Source organism: Trachymyrmex cornetzi, unplaced genomic scaffold, assembly GCF_001594075.2.
Source record: "Trachymyrmex cornetzi isolate Tcor2-1 unplaced genomic scaffold, Tcor1.1 scaffold8, whole genome shotgun sequence".
NCBI lineage: Eukaryota > Metazoa > Arthropoda > Insecta > Hymenoptera > Formicidae > Trachymyrmex > Trachymyrmex cornetzi.
The window spans coordinates 123,055-144,536 of record NW_017300135.1 but is presented as its reverse complement, the minus strand read 5'-3'; the positions used below and the strand labels follow the sequence as shown (position 1 = coordinate 144,536).

The following is a 21,482-nucleotide window of genomic DNA, read 5'->3' as shown; positions in this document are numbered from 1 at the left end:
CATTTTAATCTTTTATATCTCGTAATGTAGAAATATGACTAACTTTATAACTGGAAATTAATTTATATACTGTAGCTATACATTTTTAAAATTATGATTATTGCTTATTCCTCAGTGATTTTGTTTGCATTCATTATTTGCTGGACACTGCAACGATATGATGATTCAATAAATATCAAGAAAATATGCTCGGATCGATGAAGATATAAGGTCTAAATGGGAGTAAACGTAACCTTGGTGAATCGATTTGCCAAGCGCCGAGGCTTATTTTACCCCAAGACACAGTGGCGTATTTTATAAACAATCAGAACTATTGTCTACTTTTTTCTCTTTCTCAACCCGGAAACTTAATGAAATGATACGAGGAGTAAACGAGCAAATGAGAGTCCACGGATGGTTAACGGTGTGCACACTGAGAGAAAAAAAAATAGTTGTGGCATCTATAAAGTACAACTCTAAAATTTAAATACTTGCAACTAGTTTTAAAAAGTAATAAGAACTAAAGTAATGCTGAATACTATAAAAATATAGCATTTAGTACTACTTTAGTTCTTATTACTTTGTAAAACTAGTTGCACAAGTACTTAACATAAAATACAAGAAGCATTCAGCCAAGCGCAGAATGTTTTTTGCGAATGTCATATATTTAATAGTTCGCAGTCATAAGATTCAATTCTTTTAATCTTACGACTGCGAACTATTTTTATATTATTTATATTGTATACTGAAGATGGCCTGATATAGGCTGAACCGTCTATAATTTGTATCTTTTACGTAAGAATTTTAAATATATGACATTCGCAAAAAACATCCTGCGCGTGGCTAAATGCTCCTTGTATTTTTAAATTTTGAAATGAGTCATACATAAGACCTTCTTATTATCTTAAAGAAACGTATAACTATTTTTATCTTATATAAATCATATAAATCCTAAATTGGAAGTATTTTCGATTCCACGTACTCTGATAAAGAACCATGAATCTAAAACAAGCTTTACGTTGTGTACGTACGTATGAACATTTCGATTAAAGCTAAGCAAAACGGGTAATGGAATCAAATTTAGATTCAAATATTTGTATCGACGAAAATATGTTTTTCCTCTCGCAGGATATAAACGCAGCCATGGGACGTAAACGAGACGTCAAATCATGCCCGCCCACGCTCAAAGGCAGATCTAAATTCGTATCACGGACATATGATAATCGGTAACGATAATTGCACTATTGACCTTCGTATCCCTAAAATTTATTTAATACAAAGTTAAAAACATTATATAAAAATTATTTAAACAATTGTTTATTATTATTATTAAAATCCATTATTTTTTATCTGGCACGAGAAATATATTGTTTCATATTTTCTGTGATGTACTTTAATGTTGTCATTGGATAATGAAGCGAACAAACATTGTAAAGAAAACCGAGCTATATTTATCGAACTTATTAAGGGAATACGAAGGTTAATCGCGTTAAAATGATTGCTTGCAATGGCGACGTGGTTTTCTTCTTCCGCAGACACGAGACGATTACACGACGCAAACGGCGCGTCAAGTTGACCACAACGTTACAATTACCCAGCGAGATCGAGCTTACACAGCGAGTGAAATCCAATCGGTAAAGGATCCTTGTCCTACTCGCAATTTCTTAGCGATGGCTTCAAGTGAGAATTCTCATTCGTTCTTGTTTGTAGAAGATACTGATTATCATTTCAGAGATAAACAATGATATGAATTATCCTCGAAATTACATATGATATTAACTTAACTCACTATGTTATATGTCAAATTATACATATATTACGTTACATATTACTTGTTATATATTAAGTTTTAGCTGTTATACGATTATATAAATTCAATACATTAATTCAATATTTATATAATTCATTTTAAAAAATTCATTAAATTAAAGATTTATTAGAAAAATATTTTAATGTGTTACGTTTTCATATACGAATTTTTTTATTATTATACTTATGTTCTTCATATTTTATAAATAATTATTTTCGATAACGTGACAAGTACAATAACTTTCCCATGGAAAACGTTAAAATAAAAGACGCATTTTGGCACACTCTATTAATTAAACTAAAATGAAATCGGAGAATGAATCCATTGCTAATCATGATATAATGTGTGATGTAATCGTGGTGTAATAATTGTGTGATGTACATGTTCATATTTTCACCGTCTGACAGTTTGTATTAATCTATTTTATATCTGTAGAGTAAGAAAACCTAGACTACATGCAGTTCGAGTCGGCGATATATCATCTGTTAGTTCCCTGTCGGTCGCCGAAATTACATCGCAGGAGCAGACTGAACAAGAAAGGTTGTCTCTAATTTACAGTCTCAATTTCTTTCATCCGTTACATATGTGAACTAGATGTTGCAATCACATCTCAATTAATGTTATTATTGGATAAACAAGTTTCACGAGCGCACCAATTATATCGTTACGTCGAATTATTTCAACATTAATAGTATAACTAATGTTGTTTTCGCACTGCAAAAATTCTTGGAGTCTGCTCTGATATGATTATGCGTCACAATCAATGCGCAAGAGTCAAAAGGTGTGCAAACACAACATATTTCTCGAAACACATCGGCCTCTCGCAACACTACGATTTATGGCTGCATTTCTTACCAACGCACGCACGCAGGCAATTGTGTAAATTCACTCGATTGCAGACCATGTGCAATTCTTTTTATGATTTTATGTGTCATGCACTTATTCTGACAATGAGATTCACTGTATATATACACATGCATTTCAAATCTGCAAATATTTTATCTGTCTTACGCGTACAAAATCACAAACAATTCTCCGCCGTGAATTCCAAGAATTATATATATCTAAGATAGCCCTTAATCGGAACAAGCACGATCGTCATTTTATAAAGATCGCGTGCAATTGACAATCGCATTATTAGCGTATCCGGAAGCATATTCGTCTTCGTGTTCTTTCTTACGATGTTGAATTCGCCGCGAAAGTTGCGCAATGCCACAGTTCAGCCTTTTCCTTTTCTTTCTCGTAATACGTATTCTGCACGTCCGGTATTGTAAGTCGTTTGCTGCAATAGATTCGCGATAGATTCGCAGTATCCTCGAACATCATAAAAACGATTATTATTGTCACCGCGCGCATTGACCTACATAGATGAAGATCGTTTGCTCGCAGCAATCGATTCCCTCAAGTGATAATATTGATAACTTATCAATACATTTATCTATAATTATTAAATGCCGCATATATAAAAGTAATGAATTAAATTTTGTCTGTAGATCAAATACATGCTAAATTTTATTACATTATGATATAAAGTCATTTATTAGTTTTAGATATATATTATTTTAATTATTTATATTTTAGAGAGATATTATTTTAGTATTTAAAATATATATATATATATATTAAATAATACATTTTATTTACATAAAATATAATACACATAAGTTATAAATAAAACAGTGTTTTTGTACAATTATTGGCAATTAGTATCTTATTAAGATGAATAATTCAGTAATAAAGAAAGTCTAAAGCGTAGTCAAGGAAATTAACAGCAAATTGTGATTAACATCATACACCGACAAAATCACAAATCGTTTTACACCGTTAATTTTAATTCATGACTTCGAAACATATTTTGTCGCATGTTTTAATTAATTTTAATAAGTTATTTGTACATTAAAATCAATTAGCGAGTCTTTTTCTTATTTATTTTTTGAATATTTGTATCAACGATATTAATAAAAATAATGAATATTGTTTAGTTTTCTTTATTACATCTGCAAACGTCATTAATGAAATAATTGTCCGCTGCAATAAAGAAGTAGATTGGTCATTAGTATAGGTCAACATAGATATAGTCATTTTGAAGGTGAAGAGAGAGAGAGTGAAGCAATTGATTAATAATATAATATATTATAGGACCGTACATGTGATAACACTACAATTGATTAATAATCTGATAAGAGATTCTAATTATAGAATAGTCATTATGTTATTTTAATCCTTTGAGCCAAGACACTTTTAAGAAACCTTGTTTTCTAAAAGTTTTCAGAGTTGCTAAACTCCATTCTGGCCTCCAAATTTAACAATAAAATTAGAAATACAGTATAAGGGTCTCCAAATAAATTAAGAATAAAAAACATGTAAAAAGGAAATGACAATGTGAGCCGACACCAGTTGGTCGTGTGTAATCCAATGTATATAAAAAAAATTGGTACAGACGTTTCAACCCTAGCATTGGGTTCTCTTCAGTGTAAAATTTAAATTTAAATTAAAAAATTTAAATTAAAAAAAATAATTTGATCATCACGTGTGAAAATGTGAAATTTTAAAAGGGCGATGACCTCTAATGAAGAAGGCTTTATTATCAAAAGATAATATTTTCATAATCAGAATTTGCAAATTAATTTAGGAATTAGTGCTGTTTGCGTAGTACTTATTAATAATGAGCTTCAAATAAAGCAAAACTGGAAACTTAATGTTACTTTATAATTAAAAATTCTCTAAAGGCGCGTTTTATGATGGTAATTGGATTATTTGTTTGAAATCCTATTCGCCATATTAGATTTACTATTTTGAATTTTTTATTTTTGACTTTAGAATCAAATAAAGTATCATCAAATTATTTCATAGGCCAAAATTAATGAAAATCGAGCAAGCAGATTACAAGATGAAAGAGGGCACGCCCGTTTACAAAGAACTATTATAATAAACGTACAGTGCAGGAATCGGGTAATCAATGACAGTAAACAGAATCGATTTTAATAAGAATCCATCTTATAGCAAATTCGATTGGATGCACTCTGGTGCACACTAAAGCTGTCGTACACAAATTGACGTAAAAAATGTATGTTTAATATAAATATAAAAGCGAATTGAACCACACGAAATTCTCAATATACTTTATTGTGCTGTTAAATAAAATCTGTATCTTACAATTCGAAATATTTACTTGTACACAGATTAAATCAATGCAAACAACGACTTTCATAAGTACTATAGTGTGCATTAGTGCATCCAACCGAATTCACTATTAATAATTATTGATTTTTAATGATAATGTTCTATTGCAGTACGAGTAATTAATAATGAATCCGCAATACTTTCTACATTTCAATTATAAATACTTTAAGCAGTTACAATCTGATTTGAGTCGTCATAATCTCATGCGGTCTGCAACACGCGAAATTGTTCGCGCACGAATGCGGGCGCGAATACATTTTATACGATTTTGATACAGACGCGCGATATAGTTTTTACATAGTCTGAAACGAAGTATATAATACCGACGGCTATAACTCAGAGTAATTACATACGGCAAACGTTGCTACATCATTCCCCTTCACGAACGCAATGTGTGATAATTTAGCGAATAAATATGCGTGAAAACTTTAGAAAATGCGTGTTTTGCAACACGATACTAAGGCCGCGGGTGTTCGTGTATATCCAGTTTATTACCTCTTTATTTATGAAATATACATACATATATATATATATATATATATACACGAATTATGTAAAGGAGAGTGGGGGAATTATGAATACAGGACAAACACGAAATTATACTGTGGTGATCGCATCGTCACAGATATCCGTCTTTACGGAATTCGTCGATGCAAAACAATGACGTATTCACACTCGTACATACACACGCGACACATACATTTACACTCAACGTTCATACCAGTAGAAACGGCTATACACGAATCATCGGTCGCAAAAACGAGACAGTAGCCTTTTAAACGTGTAAATTTCTTTTGGCAGTCTCGGGGTGCCTGTTGTTATTGCGAAAATAAACAGAGGCCTACTAAATTGCAACATGTACGTAATCGGTACTCTGATTCCTTTGATTAATTTTGATTCGTAATAGTTTACCATTTAAACAGTTATTTGCAGCGGATAACAGAATCTTTTAAATTTTTAAACAAAGTTATGCGAAATAATATTTGATATTCGTGGAAATTTCAAGAGGTGCGAACGACCGAAAGCGAGGACGTAAGATCGAGAGAGTTGACTTAAAGATACATCAGACACAAGCGAGTTAAAATGTGCTCTATTTTGAGACTGTATAGTTGTAAAAATAAATTCGAGACTTGTCCAATTTGACGCTCCGATCTGTTACTTTTGACGATCAAAATCATTAAAACTCGCAAAATACTATTGTAGTATATTAGAGTAACCATTCACTTCTTGCATACAGTGGAATATTCAGAATATTTAGAAATATTCTAAGTATCACTTATATTTTAAACATTAAAAAACATACACTGTTTAAGATAAATACCATTACATGTTTTCAATATTTTTAATATAGGAAAGAATGCAAGAATTGCAAATACTTAAGGGAAAACCGAAATAAAGTCAATAATTATTTATCAATTATAGAAATGTTTATTTAAACAATATTGGCTTTAAACTACAATAATTCACATTTATAATTATATTATCAATATAAACTACAATTTAAATTGAGAGAGAGAGAGAGAGAGAGAGAGAGAGAGAGAGAGAGATTTGGTATTGTTCTTCGTGATAACGGCAGAAGAAAAGAATTTTGTTTTTTTATTTAAAATAGTTTATATTTTACGTTTAAAACTACGTAAATAATTTTTGAAATTTTTTAAATAAAAACTTATACACAGAAAAAAAACTATTCTTAAATCAACAATATTATATTCATATGTAAGCAAAAATATTATAATCTTGCTTCAAAGATATCAATCTTGATTTGATTAAATTTGTTTTGATGTAAGTATTACTTTGCATTTAATTCAAGACTTGCTCAATTAAAAATCTTATATCAAGACTAAAATTTTTTAAGCAAGATTACAATATTTTTGCTTATATATGAATATATTATGGTTGATTTAAGAATAGTCTTTTTTTCTGTATAATTAATAAATAATCGACTTTGTTTAACTTTTCCTTTAGATGTCCGCAGTTCTCCCACTTTCCCTTATAAATAAAAAATAATTGCGATTGATTTAGTGTTTTATTTTAACATATAACTGATTTAATACGTTGTTGGTATGTTGATAATAATTATACGTTTTCTCTATTACAATTAATATTTTTTTTTATTAGTAGTGAGTTTGAAACTTTCTTCGATTGCTTTGGAGATAACGATGTTATTCAGATCATTGTTCGACGATCGATTTCTTTGAGCTAATTCAACTGCTTGAACTTGTGCAACAGATAGTAATGGCAAAATGTAATAAACAACGGCACTTTCAATTAAATGCGTTGAGCAAAAAGAGAGAAGTCTGTCGACATCTCAATAGAGGAGGAAACGCTTTCCCGGACGACGTATAATTAAAACGAGGTATCTTTTATCGAAGGCATACAATAATTTCGAACTCACGAGCAAAATGCGAATTCGGACCATCGCCTTCAGAAAGGGAAATCGCGAGACGAAGTTCATCGAAGCAGCGGTGTACGGGAGCGCGAAAATTCACGCCCGCGCATGCCGCTGTATCGCATGTACGTACGTTACGTATTTTGCATCTCCGATCATACACTTGTATGTTAAATACACATCACATATACACACGATCGTGTCCATGTATTGCCCAATGAATCGCCACACGCGTAAGCGAAAAGAAAGCCGCGTGCCCAGTTATGCAATCGCATCGCTTAACTCTTTCTATACACATGCCGCGCAATTCGCACCGAGATTTGCAGAATCGTTTCTTGCCATTTCTTCGCGTAACACACACGGCAATTTCACGTGGCAACATCACGCTTTTGGATCCTTTGAATAGTTTGGTACATCACACGTATCAAATTTTTGACACTCTAAGAAAACTTTTGAAAATCGTTTCTTCTGATTTTTAACAAAATTTTGACAGATTTCAAAGAAATCAGTTAGTCAGAGAAGTACTTCCTTTATTTTCAACGAAATAAGAAAACATTCGAAATAAGAAAAATTTACATGGTCCGTTTTTCAATCATATCTTTGTTACACATTTTCTATTCACGGAAAAGGCAATGCCAATAGTTCGCTCTTACTAGAGCACATTGCAATAACGCCTCGATGTTGCGAGATTCTGCATCGCAATTTTAAACGACACGCTGCAAGTATCTTGCAATACGCGGACACAAAGAGAGATTTCTATCGAATCACTATCGTACAAGACCGCAATATACGATATCGACGTTATCCCGCCGTAATTCCACTGTTACTTTCTCGTTACCGTCACGTGCGCTTTCGTTTACAGCGACGGAGGTGCTGGTGCCGCAAACGCGACGACGATGCAGAGCAACAACGGGGACAGTAACATGGATCTGGCGACGGTGACATCGAGCAACCCCGTGTTGGCGACGCCGGGGTTGAACAATCCCACTTGGAATCGTCAGCAGGCGGTCAGCGTCAGGCACGCTTTCAAGATTTACGGCAGCAGCAAGAATCCGAACCATGTCATACAGAATCTCAACATGACAGTGGCTAAGGGCTCGATGTAAGTACTGCGTGATTATTTAATAAAGATCGGACGATTATTTAATAAAGATCCGCGAGACATATTAGATTGATTCATATAAAAAAAATGTCAGAGATTTTTAAATAAATAATTGAAACATTATAAACATTTAAAAAAAATAGTTTATTTGATCAAAATAAGTTCTATTGGTATTAATACATTTCTCCTAATTTTGCAATAAATGCCATTTCTTAAAAGATCCTATATTTTTTTTAGAGTCAATGGACTGATTTTTATATGTGGCTCTTTTGACATCGTCTTTATTTAACAATTTTATTTCTTTGAAAATATTTAAAAATATGGTATACCTGTTGGTGATAAATTCGATGAATAAGGATATGATAGGATTTTGTAATTATGTAAAATATCTAGCTTGAGATTGCTAAGCAAAAATTAGTAATTGGAAAGGTCAAAAAACACGAGAAATGTTTATTGAATTTAAAAAATGAACTAGTTTATTGTAATATACATTAAGAATTAAATTAGTTTTTTATCTATAAATTAATCGGAAACGTTTCGACTGTACTAAGCCTTCTTTAATCCATATTCGAAAAATAATTAAAAATTGAAAAGGAAAATCAATCCCTGTGATATGACTTCATGTTTTTGATATACTGTGTATTTTTTTCCAATTTTTAATTATTTTTCGTATATGAACTGAAGAAGACTTACAATTAGTATAGTCGAAACGTTTCCGATTAATTTATAAATAAAAAACTAGTTTAATTCTTAATGTATGTTGTAATGTATGTTGTAACAAACTGGTTTATTTTTAAAGATCCAATAAACGTTGCTAGTGTTTTTTAATCTTTCTAATTACTATAATTTTTTCTTAAGTTATTTAGTTTTATCATTATTGTTCAACAGAGAAAGAAAGAGAAAGAGAGAGAGAGAGAGATCATAAAAGTGTATACAAGATGATAAATAAAATTCGCTAACAATAAAACTATTATGGCAGAAACGAACATTTTCAATTCACAAAAATTCGACATTTAAAGTAATACACTCCCGAATTGAAAGTATTCAGAATGACTTGAATTTGAAATTATATATTTTACTAGATGACGTTGACACGCTTGTGCAATTATAATGAGATCGACCATTTCAATACTGAGATATAAGAAATTAAAAACTGCACATTTTATACGTATCGCCTCTACAAACCCGTGTAGAAAATTGTTAGGGCTTAAAAAAGGGCCTTATAAGTGTACCCTAAAATTAATCGGGACCTATTAGGGTAGATTACTTGGGCCCTAAATGGCATGTAACAAATTGTTTACCAGGCCCCTATAAGGAAAAATTATCGAGACCCTATAAGTAAAAATTATCAGAGCCCTATAAGGAAAAATTATCAGGGCTTTTATAAGGAAAAATTATCAGGGCCTTGTAAGGAAAAATTATCAGGGCCCTACAAGGAAAAACTATCAGGGCTCTATAAGGAAAAACTATCAGTTCCGTGTAAAAAAAATGCTACTTCGATGATCCACGAACACTGAATGTTAATGAACGTATAGTTGTGATATATCTGTCAATATAATTCTGATAGAAATTTGTGCAATTTAACTAAACATCCAGTCAGTATTTTTTTGTACGTGCCCATACACACTTTTAGGGGGTAAAACACTCTTTAGAAAAAAAAATTGGTTTTTCTCTTTTAGAAAATTTTTTTCTATCTCTTACAGTTCCGACGATATTCGCTTCAAAAGAGAAAAATTAATTTTTTTCCAAGGAGTGTTTTATCCTTTAAAAGTGCTTATAGGCACATATAAAAAAATACGTGTCGCTTATTTTTGTCTGGAGAATAACATACTAATATGGCATCCCTAATAAATCCTTTCCAGGCACCTATAAGTTAACCCTAATAAATAAATATTTATAAAGTTGATACATCCCTATCAAATCCCGATAAGGGCCTCATCAGAAATATGTTACATAATGCCATCCTTAACAAATTTCTACACGGGAAGTTCATGAAAATGTCGCGTTTATTTTTGTAGAGCCTAAATTAGTAATGAGATGTTAACAAAAAACGAATATGTGATAGAGGAACTTAAAACGAATATTGTAAAAAAATTCCATAATTTTTGACCATTTAGTTTGGAAAATAGAGCCATGAAAAGAATGCAATTTCGATTTTATTTGGCATATGGAAGCGACTGAAAGGGGTGGTCAGTAAAAATGTGATAACACCGCACTTCTCGCATATATCGTATTCAGTTCAGGGCGTTCGGGGTTCGTCGTATGATGGTGAGGTTACAGTCGATCTGACATTGTAACCTATGTATCTTGCAAGGGATTTTTCCTATTTAGAATAACCTATTTAAATAGACTTATTTGTCATTGACAGTGCGACATTGCCACATTTGCGCGCCATTAATCCGCGTCTGTGCGATTGTGAACGCGATTAAGGCGCAATAAAAAATTTTCTCTCACAGGCGAGAGTGAGAGTATCGACTACCGAGCGCGCGATGGGACTTAACTTTTGGATGATATTATCGCGAGTGTACTACCTTAATATGCACAATTTGATAATTTTGCAAATGTTTAAAGTTCGACGTAAAATTTTTTGAAACAGGATAACATCAATGAAATAATAATAATAATCATAGTAATATAGCTTCTTTTATTTTTCTATTACGTGTATGTTTAATATTACTATGAATTTGTTGCCTTCGAGATATTGCCTAACTTCCTGATCTTAAACCTCTCCTCACGTAATAATAGAGATCAAAATCGCGAAAAATTGTGCGTGCTTATACCTCTCTGCCTAATGTGTTACATCGAGAAAGCGCGACGTGAGAAACTCGTTTTCTATTTTAACGAACCATTTATTGTAAACGACTAATCCTACACTGTGCGCAATTAATTAACGCGATCCTTCATCCGCGGTAAATACATGACTTAAATCACGAGATCCCGATTTGCGATAAGGATATATCATAATTTTAGTTATTTCATAATTCGAAACAACAATGTGCACTACGTAGCTATCAGGAAATTGAAACACTTAAAACAGATAATATCCGTTATAATCATTTCGGTATGCGTTTCGTAATAGCTATGCGATCGAGATACACGATTATGTACCCTTCATGTTAATCGTCACAAAGCTGGAACAACAATTTAGTGTAAATTATGCATCTTGAGCTGTACGACTATTTCTTTTAGTCTAAATTGTGTCAGAAACCAGAATACACGGACAGAATTTTCTTTTAAAATTTACCTTGAAAATATGGTAGTTATGCTACAATACAATATTTTAAAGTCTATGTCAATAAGGCAAATGAGAGTCAGGTGCGGTAATCGGTGCGCATTAAAAACAGTAAAGAATTAATAATAGTAAATTCTTACATAAATGTATTTAAATAATTCAATATTCACAAATTTCGAACGTTTCGGCTGCGCTTTGGGCCATCTTCAGCGTAATACATATAAGTTTCGCACATTATACAAACGTAAAGATCTCCTTGCAATCTTCAGCGTAATACATCTAAGTTTCGCACGTTATACAAACGTAAAGATCTCCTTGCAATCTTAGCCACAGATCGAGTAGTCGCTCTGATGTAAGTTTCATCCAATCAATTTGTTACCAAGACAAAGATGTAATGTAAAATTACATATCCTAAGATAGAATGAATCTTATTCAATAAGCTGAATTTTTGTATTGAAAGGTGTAATCAACAAAAATATACTTAAATAACTCACCTGCAGGTAAGAACGCAAGAAGGGCTTTAAATATCACTGGTTTAAAATTATTAACAAAAGAAAAATTCGGATTAAATTACGAAGATGTTATCGCTATGAAAGTCAGAATCGTTAAGAAAACAACATATAAGATGTACATGTCACCGTAATTTGTCAACAGATAAGGACGGAGAAAACTAAAGACTAATATACATGTAATGATCATATTGAAAATAAACCTAAAGTTATCCAATACTCTAACATTCGACCAATCAAATTCATGATTGTGTTCCAACCTATGTTCTGTAATAACCGATTGTGTGGTCGTGTTCGTATTAATATGATTTTTATGTTCTAAAATCCTAGTTTGTAATCTTCTACCCTAATATTTTAAAGATTTTTACTATGCACTTCAGTAAAATTGATCAAACTTATTTTATACTTTATTGTAGTTTTATTAATAAATGAGAGAGATTTACATTAAAATTCTTCGAAATATAATGTTGTCCCACGACTGTCATATTTTCAGGGTAAATTCTAAGAAAAAATTCTCTCCGTGTATATGTATTGCGAAAACACAAAGTGTACGAAGCTAAAAGTATAATAGTACAACTTTTGCGCCGTACTAAAAATTGGGACGAAATGCAATGGCTGTATTCAAGAAGCGCACGTTATCTGCACGTTATTATGTTTTATTTTATTCTTATCTTTCATTAAACGTAAAACAAGGACAAAATAACATAATAGCGCTAATAGCGTGCAGAATGTAGCCAATGTTTATGTTTAACAATTTAACAGTTACTTGCAATAATATGTAGAAAATATGTCGACAGTTATATATTTTAAATATTGTGCCTGCAGAAAAAATCTTCCTTCTATATTATTTTTCTAACGCGATGACTAATATTTGTTTTCTAACACAAATATATCCGTACAGAATTTGATGAGATTTTTAAACTCATTAAGTATCTCATTTAGTTTTATTATATACATTGACTTATAATTTAAACGAATTTTTCTTTTGATGAAATCAAATTGTGCGTGCTTAAAAAAGTTCAGACGCTAATCAAGGACATCTTGTTTTTAATCTTTTCGCAGTTGTAGATAATTAATACTTAAACACCTTACAGATGAGAACGTTCTTCATTTATGATATAAAAACTAGATTTGTAAAAAATACGGCAAATATTGCAAAGACAACTCCTCTGTTTCTTTTACATTTCTGTGTTCCGCGATTTCGTTTAGTTATATATAACTTTTTTATTGTTAGTATAAATTGTATAAAGGTATTTTTAATACAAATTATAATTATAAGAATATCACTATTTCAGAATAATCAATGTTTATGTAAGACTTCAGTCGAGTTTGTATGATAAATCGATTATTATAATTACACGTTCACTTAATACATTAAGATCAAAAAAACTTATGTTGTTTTGATTGCGTCGGAAACGTACCGATTTTTTTTTGTAGTAAAATCATACTATTCATTCTGATTAATTATTGTATAATGTAAATCTAATCTGCTTTTGTGTGAAATTTCTAAACAAAGTATTTCTAAAAAGTAAATTATTGTGATCAACGTTCATAAATAATGATACAAGTATCTGCCATTTCCTTACTTAAATAATTAATCAGCCTTTGTGTGCGTTCTACTTGACTTTTGCAACGCTTTAAGAATCATTTCCTTCTTTTTGTTCACCGATTCTTAAACAAGGACAAATAATGCTCATGAGTGTTGCGAGTTTTAAGTAGAATCTTTGGACGCACCTTTTATTGAGCAAGAATCCATATTTGAAAAAGAATGTCAGGAACAGTCAAACGCTGACATAAAATATCCTATGCATTGAGGAAAAAGATATAATGACTAATCAATTAAAATTTCTTTATTATTCACTTTAGTACGAAGTCCCATGTTTTCAACCTCGCCTCGTCGCGAATTACGTCACGTTTGCGTTCAGCCTTTAGCTGATCCCATCATTGTAATTCAAATTTAATTATTCATTATTTATTTAATTATTTAATTATTCCTTTATTATACTACAATAAATTTTTTTGACAAACTTCATGTACTTCATAATGGCCGCGATAATCGTTTTGTTCCGTTTGACGCAAAACTTTTGCGCAAGCGCTTATCAGTCATGTAAACAACTGCGTCGCTTTATTTCCGATAAAACTGTTAGTATTATAGTTACGAATAATCCCTGAGAACTTGTATTTACCTGGATTTCAAGGACCACAACTATTCAAGTTGGCTAACTACGCTTTCGTTCTTAGCATTCTGATGAAAATTGCAAATGTAAATGAAGTAATTGATTTGTCAATTTATCCAGAAACGGTCTCGAAGGCTAAAGCTTCTGTGATGTATACACATAAACTTTTTTTATCAGTCTAACTTGTTTTTATGTAAAGATTGGTCTCTCATATAGAATGTCCTGAATTCAAGCATTTCTTATTTAGTAAAATTTCAAGATATTAAGATTTTCTACTAATTTGTTATTATTTTCTTACATTCTTTGAAGTAAAATTTACACAGAAAAATCGGTTTTGCTGAAGTATTAAAAAATTTAACTGTAGATACAGATTTAAAAATAATTTTGTTAGATCATTAAAATAATTACGTGGAATGATAAACTGATTGTTCTAAAATATTCTAATGTTAAAATATTATAATTCTTTCTAAATTCTTTGGAATAAAATCTCACTCTAAAGAGTAAAAATTGAGCCAGTCTTGAAAAAAAGTGGCTTAATTTTTAATTAAATATAATACTCTACAGAGTGTCTGATAATTAACGATGAAACTGTCGCATAGCGGCAGAATGGATTAAACTGAGTCGAAAAGCCCTGTACCATTTTGCAATTTTCCAATAGTTAACAAGATATTAATTAATAAAAATCGCTGAATATTACACGGAGAGAATTTTCTTTTAAAATTTATCCGAAAATATGGTAGTTGTGGTACAATACAATATTTTAAAGATTTTTACCATGCACTTCAGTAAAATTGATCAAACTTGTTTTATATTGTAGTTTTATCAATATATGAGAGAGATTTACATTAAAATTTTTCGAAATACAATATTGTCCCACAACTGTTATATTTTCATAATAAATTCTAAGAAAAAATTCTCTCCATGTGGTTTTCAATAAATTTTACTCAAATACTATCAACTTTATAAAAAAATAACTTGAGACGAAAATTGTTTATTTTCTTCTCATAAAGTTCTGAGAATTTTTAATATCGTAATTTCTCATGTTCGTAAACATCATAGTTGCCAATAAAAAAAATGCAGTACTAAAAAGTTGATAAAAAATTCTGTAAAAATTCTTAGAGCTGTATGAAAAGAAAATAAACAATTTTTGTCTCTTGCTGTAAAGTTTTTCTGTAAAGTTGATAGTATTTAAGTAAAAAACTATTAAAGGTCAACATTCAACAATTTTTAGTAATTAATAAGTATATCTTGTTAACTATTGCGAAAATTGCAAAATGGTAAAGGACTTTTCGACTCAGATTAGGCGCGCATTCTGACGTTATGTGATAGTTTTATCGTTAATTATCAGATACCCTATATAAGAGTGAGATTTTACTTTTCAAAGTGAGATTTACTCTAAAAATTTTAAAGAATTTGTGCAGCATTGCTCACTGAGCAATGCTGCACAAATTTGTATATAATTTTTTGATGGTTCAACAAAATTATTTTCAAATCTGTATTTAGCTAAATTTGTATTAAGATACTTCAACAAAATCGTTCTTTCCGCATAGATTCATTAGCGTAGCATTGTTCGTCCTTATTAAAACGAATTATTCGTTCTGGATCCGATTTCACGGATGTTAATGGTTGTGAAATAAATTGCGAATTATTTGTATTAGATACGGTCTGCTGGGTGCTAGTGGATGCGGCAAGACAACCCTGCTATCCTGCATTGTTGGCCGGAGGAGATTAAATTCAGGGGAGATCTGGGTACTAGGCGGCAAACCCGGGACGAAGGGCTCCGGGGTGCCTGGAAAAAGGGTTGGCTATATGCCACAGGAAATCGCTCTCTATGGCGAGTTTACCATCCGCGAGACTATGATGTATTTCGGCTGGATATTCGGAATGTGCACGGCCGAGATCGTCGAGAGGCTGCGCTTCTTGCTGCAGTTTCTTGATCTGCCTTCGCAGAATCGTTTGGTGAAGAATCTCAGGTATGTATTTTTCACATCCGTGATGAAGCAAGCGGAACGTTCTTCGGTTCCCCGATTATATTAACATGCAAAAATAATAATAAAATTATTTAATAACAATGATTTATTAAAAAAAAAAAACATTTTCTTCTTGTAAAAAAATACGTTATGATGCTTTACTAAAAAAAGGATGTACTTTATGAAAAATATGTTCAACGAGACGCAAATTTTAATTCAGTTTAAAAGTATAATGAAAGTATATTAAAAGGATAATAAAATTATCGTTATATATTATCGGATAAGTTAATATCGGATATTTTTTTCATGCTAGTGGCGGTCAACAGAGGCGAGTATCTTTTGCAGTAGCTCTCATGCACGATCCAGAATTACTGATTCTGGACGAGCCAACGGTAGGTGTGGATCCACTGTTAAGACAAAGGTACGTGATCTCGTTTTACATTTTAAATAAACTTCAGTGGCAAAAGCGCATCATGTCTCATACAGCTACTATTATACGCAGTTTGCAATATTAATAACTGATTTTTATTTGCACGAGATATAGTTAATAATCATCCTTGAAATTAGCGTAATAATTAGTTACCGTGGCAAACGTGACGTGTTGAATTAATCTTTTGCTTTTCCAATCATTAATGCATACATGTGTGATACTAACGGCTAAATAACATTCGTATAATAAATTTAATATCGCTAACAACTATTAAAATAATACACATGAAATGCTCGGACAGATTATAAATATTTTTATATGTCGCACGTACAAAAGACACACACAAAGTATCTAATATAAATTAAAATTATTTTCTAAATATTGTCTAATAAATTAATATTATTTTTATCATCAATGCTTAATTATTTATAAAATGCTACAAAATCTGTATTTTTAACCCAGATAAGCCAGTTTGCGAAGTTGCCGTTATGTTGTCATCAACTGTTAAAGCAATCAATTTCTAGAAACTCAAGACAAAGTACTTCGTCATTGTGCGTCTTAGGTTGTACTCGCGTGAATTCGACATTAAATTACAGCAAACTGACGGCACCTTGTTGACATTAGTTCACTTCCCCAACGAATTGATTTGTGATTGCAACATGAAAGCATTTTGTTGTCATCAGGAGTCGTCTGTGACAAAAAAGCAAGTTTACAGCAAAATTGCGACATATGCTAAATATTAACACGTATGAACACATTAATACTTACGAACCGCATTGCAGAAATGTCTATTAAATGTGAAGATTTTTTAGAAATTTCTCAATGACTTTGTATTATTTTATAATTATTCTCGACCAAGGTAAAAACAAGATAAGGAAAGAAAGAGTGAATTCGAGAATGACGAGAATTCCGGTTTGCACTTTCTCTGAAAATCTAAATATAATATCGAGATTAAGTCGTGCATACCAGTAGATTTGTCACCATTGCACTGAATCTGTAAGTCACGCTTTAAGCTTGACTTAAGTGAAAGTAATCGCCCGCGCGGACCTGGGCGACGAATGACGAAAAGTAAAATTAAACTTATGGAAAAACGTGCTTCTCGTAGTTTCTCCTGCAGCCTCTTTCCATTTATCATCAAATCACTTAAGATTCATGTTGAATAATAAAAGTTTATAGCTACATAATACGAAATTATTAAGCTACATAATAATGAGAACTTAAAGTATTCAAAACGCGCTTATAAAGAGTTAGTACGTATTTAGTATATAATTCACATTACATATATTATAAAATTTTAGAAACAAAATAGTGCAAAAATTATCAATAAAAATACAAAATTTATCAATAAAAATACGTTCTAAATGGTCCAATGTATTGGCAAATTTAAGATTTTCTCAATGTTTAAATTTACAAAAAGTTAAAGCATTTTCTCTTTGCTTAATCAACTTTGACTTTTAAAATAATATTGATTGAAAGAATTAGAAAGAATAAGGGCACTAGGAGTCAAGCGCAGAAGACGTCGCGCAAATCATACACCTATGAAGCGTGAAACTTCTTTATTCACTAAACGCGCTTACATGTTTCGGCTTACTTTTGAGCCTTCCTCAGAGCAAACACAAACTAATAATAAATATATAAACTAAAAGTTATTCTGTCATGGTGAGCTCCCCTATATCGAGAATTTAAATACCAGAAAAAAAAAAGAAAGAAAGAAAGAAAAGGAAAATGAAAAAGAAGGGAAATATTGAAAATGTCGAATTAGAGAGAATATGGAAACTAATTTATCAAAAAACTTTAAGAATATAATTAATTATCCCGAAAATAAGGACGCTCAGCACGATTACAAAGCATCATATCGCAAATATTACCACAAATAATTCAAAAACCGGTTCCTGATATGTTACCCAGTCGGTATCAGACACAGTGAGTCACTTTTTAGTTATTAGCTAGTATTTTTCGAGATAACAAATGGAAAAATCCAACTTTAAAACGTTAGTCAATTCCAAGAAAATGAAAGTTGTATAAGGTGATCAGAAATCTTGCTAGAAGGACTCATTACTGTGTACGAACGACACCGACTGATAAATATTGATTAATTCAAATCCCATTATAATATCCACGATTCTTAGTTTTTAGTGTTTAAATATTGTTTCTTAATGTGAAAACTATGATAAATGTTTTATTAATATTATAAAATATTTTATTTTAAAATATAGGTATATTTAAGAGCAACTCCAAGTAATAACATGTTGATGCACAGCTATACAAAGCTGATAGCTTATAAATATTTAAATAATTAGGCGCGAATTGAATAAAACAAAGTGTATAAAAGTGTAAAGAGAAGTTTTAGAAAAGAACAAGATTTATATCAACAAGAATAATATTTTCGAGATGAACACGATTCGTTAAAGTAAAAGTATCAAAACAGATTCATTTGGGATTAATCTACAAGTACCGGAAATTATTAATAGAAGGACGATTGCAAACTTTATTTTTACATGACATTTTGTCTTGGACTGTGCGCGAAGGAACAAAGTTTGTTCGCTCAGGAGAAAAATGATTGCTTTAATTTGCGAAACAAATAAAGCAAAAAATTAACCGAGATACTTTCCACAATAACATTCTACTTTTACAACGGGAAATCAATTATTGTAATTCCCACGTTGTTGTCATCTTCTGGGTTTTGCTTCCGCTAATATGAAATTCCGGTACATAGAGAATTTCCCAACTGTTTTCGTGACCACATTCATGTTTTCGTGATACAAATGAAACAGAAAGAACATGTAGTTAGCAATTACTATATGCTGAGTTAGATATTCATAACAGATGATTTTATTGATGTTTTATAGTACATTTTTAATTTATTTTATAGTAATCACTCTTTCCATAGGTCTGCTGAGATAAATTTTACATACGGAAGAAGTAGAAAATAATATTTCTTGAGAGCAAAAGCTTTAAGTGTTTTGTTCATTATTTGAGAAAGTTTACAACTTTGTTACGACCGTCTCAGCTCATTTTTTTCACTCCTTAGTCGCGCACAATTGTCTCACGAAATGCGTTTATGAATTCGATTACTTTCTAAGAGAATATTACAAGGAAAGTCATAGCTTACTTTCAATTTAATCTATTGTATTTTGGGATGTTCCGCTTTAAAAATATGTTGCAATTTACTTTAATCAATCATCAACTGTCTCACTTTGTTGGACTAATGATTAAATTTCTGACACACGTTAGATTATATTAACTGTGTAACATATCGAATTTTTATGATTCATTAATTTTCATATACTCAGTTTTTAATTATCATCAGACTATAACGTTAATATACTAATATATGTAATAATGTTTGGCATATTAAACTTTACAAAGTAAATTAATTACTAAAAAATTTATATTCTGTGTAAAATTCTTTTCTCTTATTATCAACTATGTTAATTTTGATATGTGTTTAAATCAATTATTCTTTTGCATGAAAAAGTCAATAAAGTTTTCTAAAATATATATAAGACGTAAAGCAAAACGTTAAGTGCCATTTTATTTAATTTTTCAACAGAAAAAACTTATTTTCCTGAAAATTATTAAAAATTCTACAAAAATTATTACAACAACCGAAGATATATACAAATATATATATATCTTTGCAAAAATATTTTTAATTCAATAATTATAATTTTTAAAAATCGTGTTAAAGTTGTAAAAATTTCAAAATATTATAAGTCTAAGTATAAAAATGCAAATAAAAATGTTATAAATCCAGAAAAAAATGTTTTATATATAATTATATAAAACATTTTATATATAAATCTATATAATTGTAGATAAAATATTTTTTCCCAGGAATTTAAGGAAAAATGTTAATTGCATTTGGACTTACAACATTTTGAATTGTATTACCCATATTTCTTCGCTTATGTTATGGCGCGAGGTGTAACATGGTTAGGTTGAAATTTCGCGTTTCTATCTCATTGCGTTTAAGACGCAGCGATTTTCGTTTTATGGTATCTATCCGGTCATTTCGGATTCGCTGTCACCAATTATTTAAGGCAATTACTCTGGCGCGTCCCGCCACCGTCACCAATTACTTAAGAGAGCAATATTAATATTCAAAATATCCCTTATATTTTGGGGTCGCGTCGCTGCTGGATACGGAGTGGGGAGCGAAAGGCAGTCCAGCGTGCGAGCGGATAGGATATAAGATTGGGAGAGTGGCGGAGTGTTTATTAGAGTAGGGGAGGTATGATCAGAATATGAGCGCGTCTCAGGTCGAGCGGCAAACCATGAGACCGCTAACGCCAGCGTATCGTATGCTATAGGAATCTTTTAAATCTTGATTTAATTTAATTGCTCTAGGATTCTAAAGTTACTTGTTAATGTTCTCTCAAAATAGATTTCAAAATTGTTCTCTATAAAAGTGTGACATTATAAATTACTTGATTAAACAATCTATAAATTTTTATTGAATTTTTTCGCCATCGGGCTTAATTCTTGAATTATAATTGAGACTCTAATGTCAGAATAGTAAATGTTCATTTAGCGAGAAAATTTATTATTGTTCCCAGCAATTTGAACCGTTTCATCACTTTATACCTTTGAAGGATAGGGTACGGAGGAGGATTGAGGAGAACAGAATATAACGCCATATTAAAAGTTAAATTTTTATTTAATACGAAGTTAGCTGACACGCTGGTTACATTGACGTTA

General features: G+C 31.0%; 1 protein-coding gene across 3 annotated transcripts in view; it reads left to right on the top strand.

Moving 5' to 3' along the window:
• The window catches only part of snu (ABC-type transporter snustorr), a 65,009-nt gene that overhangs the window by 32,867 nt on the left and 10,660 nt on the right, over window positions 1-21,482 (top strand). For 2 of the 3 annotated variants that reach the window (XM_018518943.1, XM_018518945.1), the window contains 3 exons: window positions 8,224-8,463; window positions 16,040-16,354; window positions 16,665-16,772. In XM_018518943.1, coding sequence (XP_018374445.1) covers window positions 8,224-8,463; window positions 16,040-16,354; window positions 16,665-16,772 — 663 coding nt within the window. Of the gene's footprint in view, window positions 1-1,047; window positions 1,206-1,514; window positions 1,614-2,224; window positions 2,330-8,223; window positions 8,464-16,039; window positions 16,355-16,664; window positions 16,773-21,482 lie in introns of those variants that run through there. The other variant, XM_018518946.1, reaches the window with a different exon arrangement.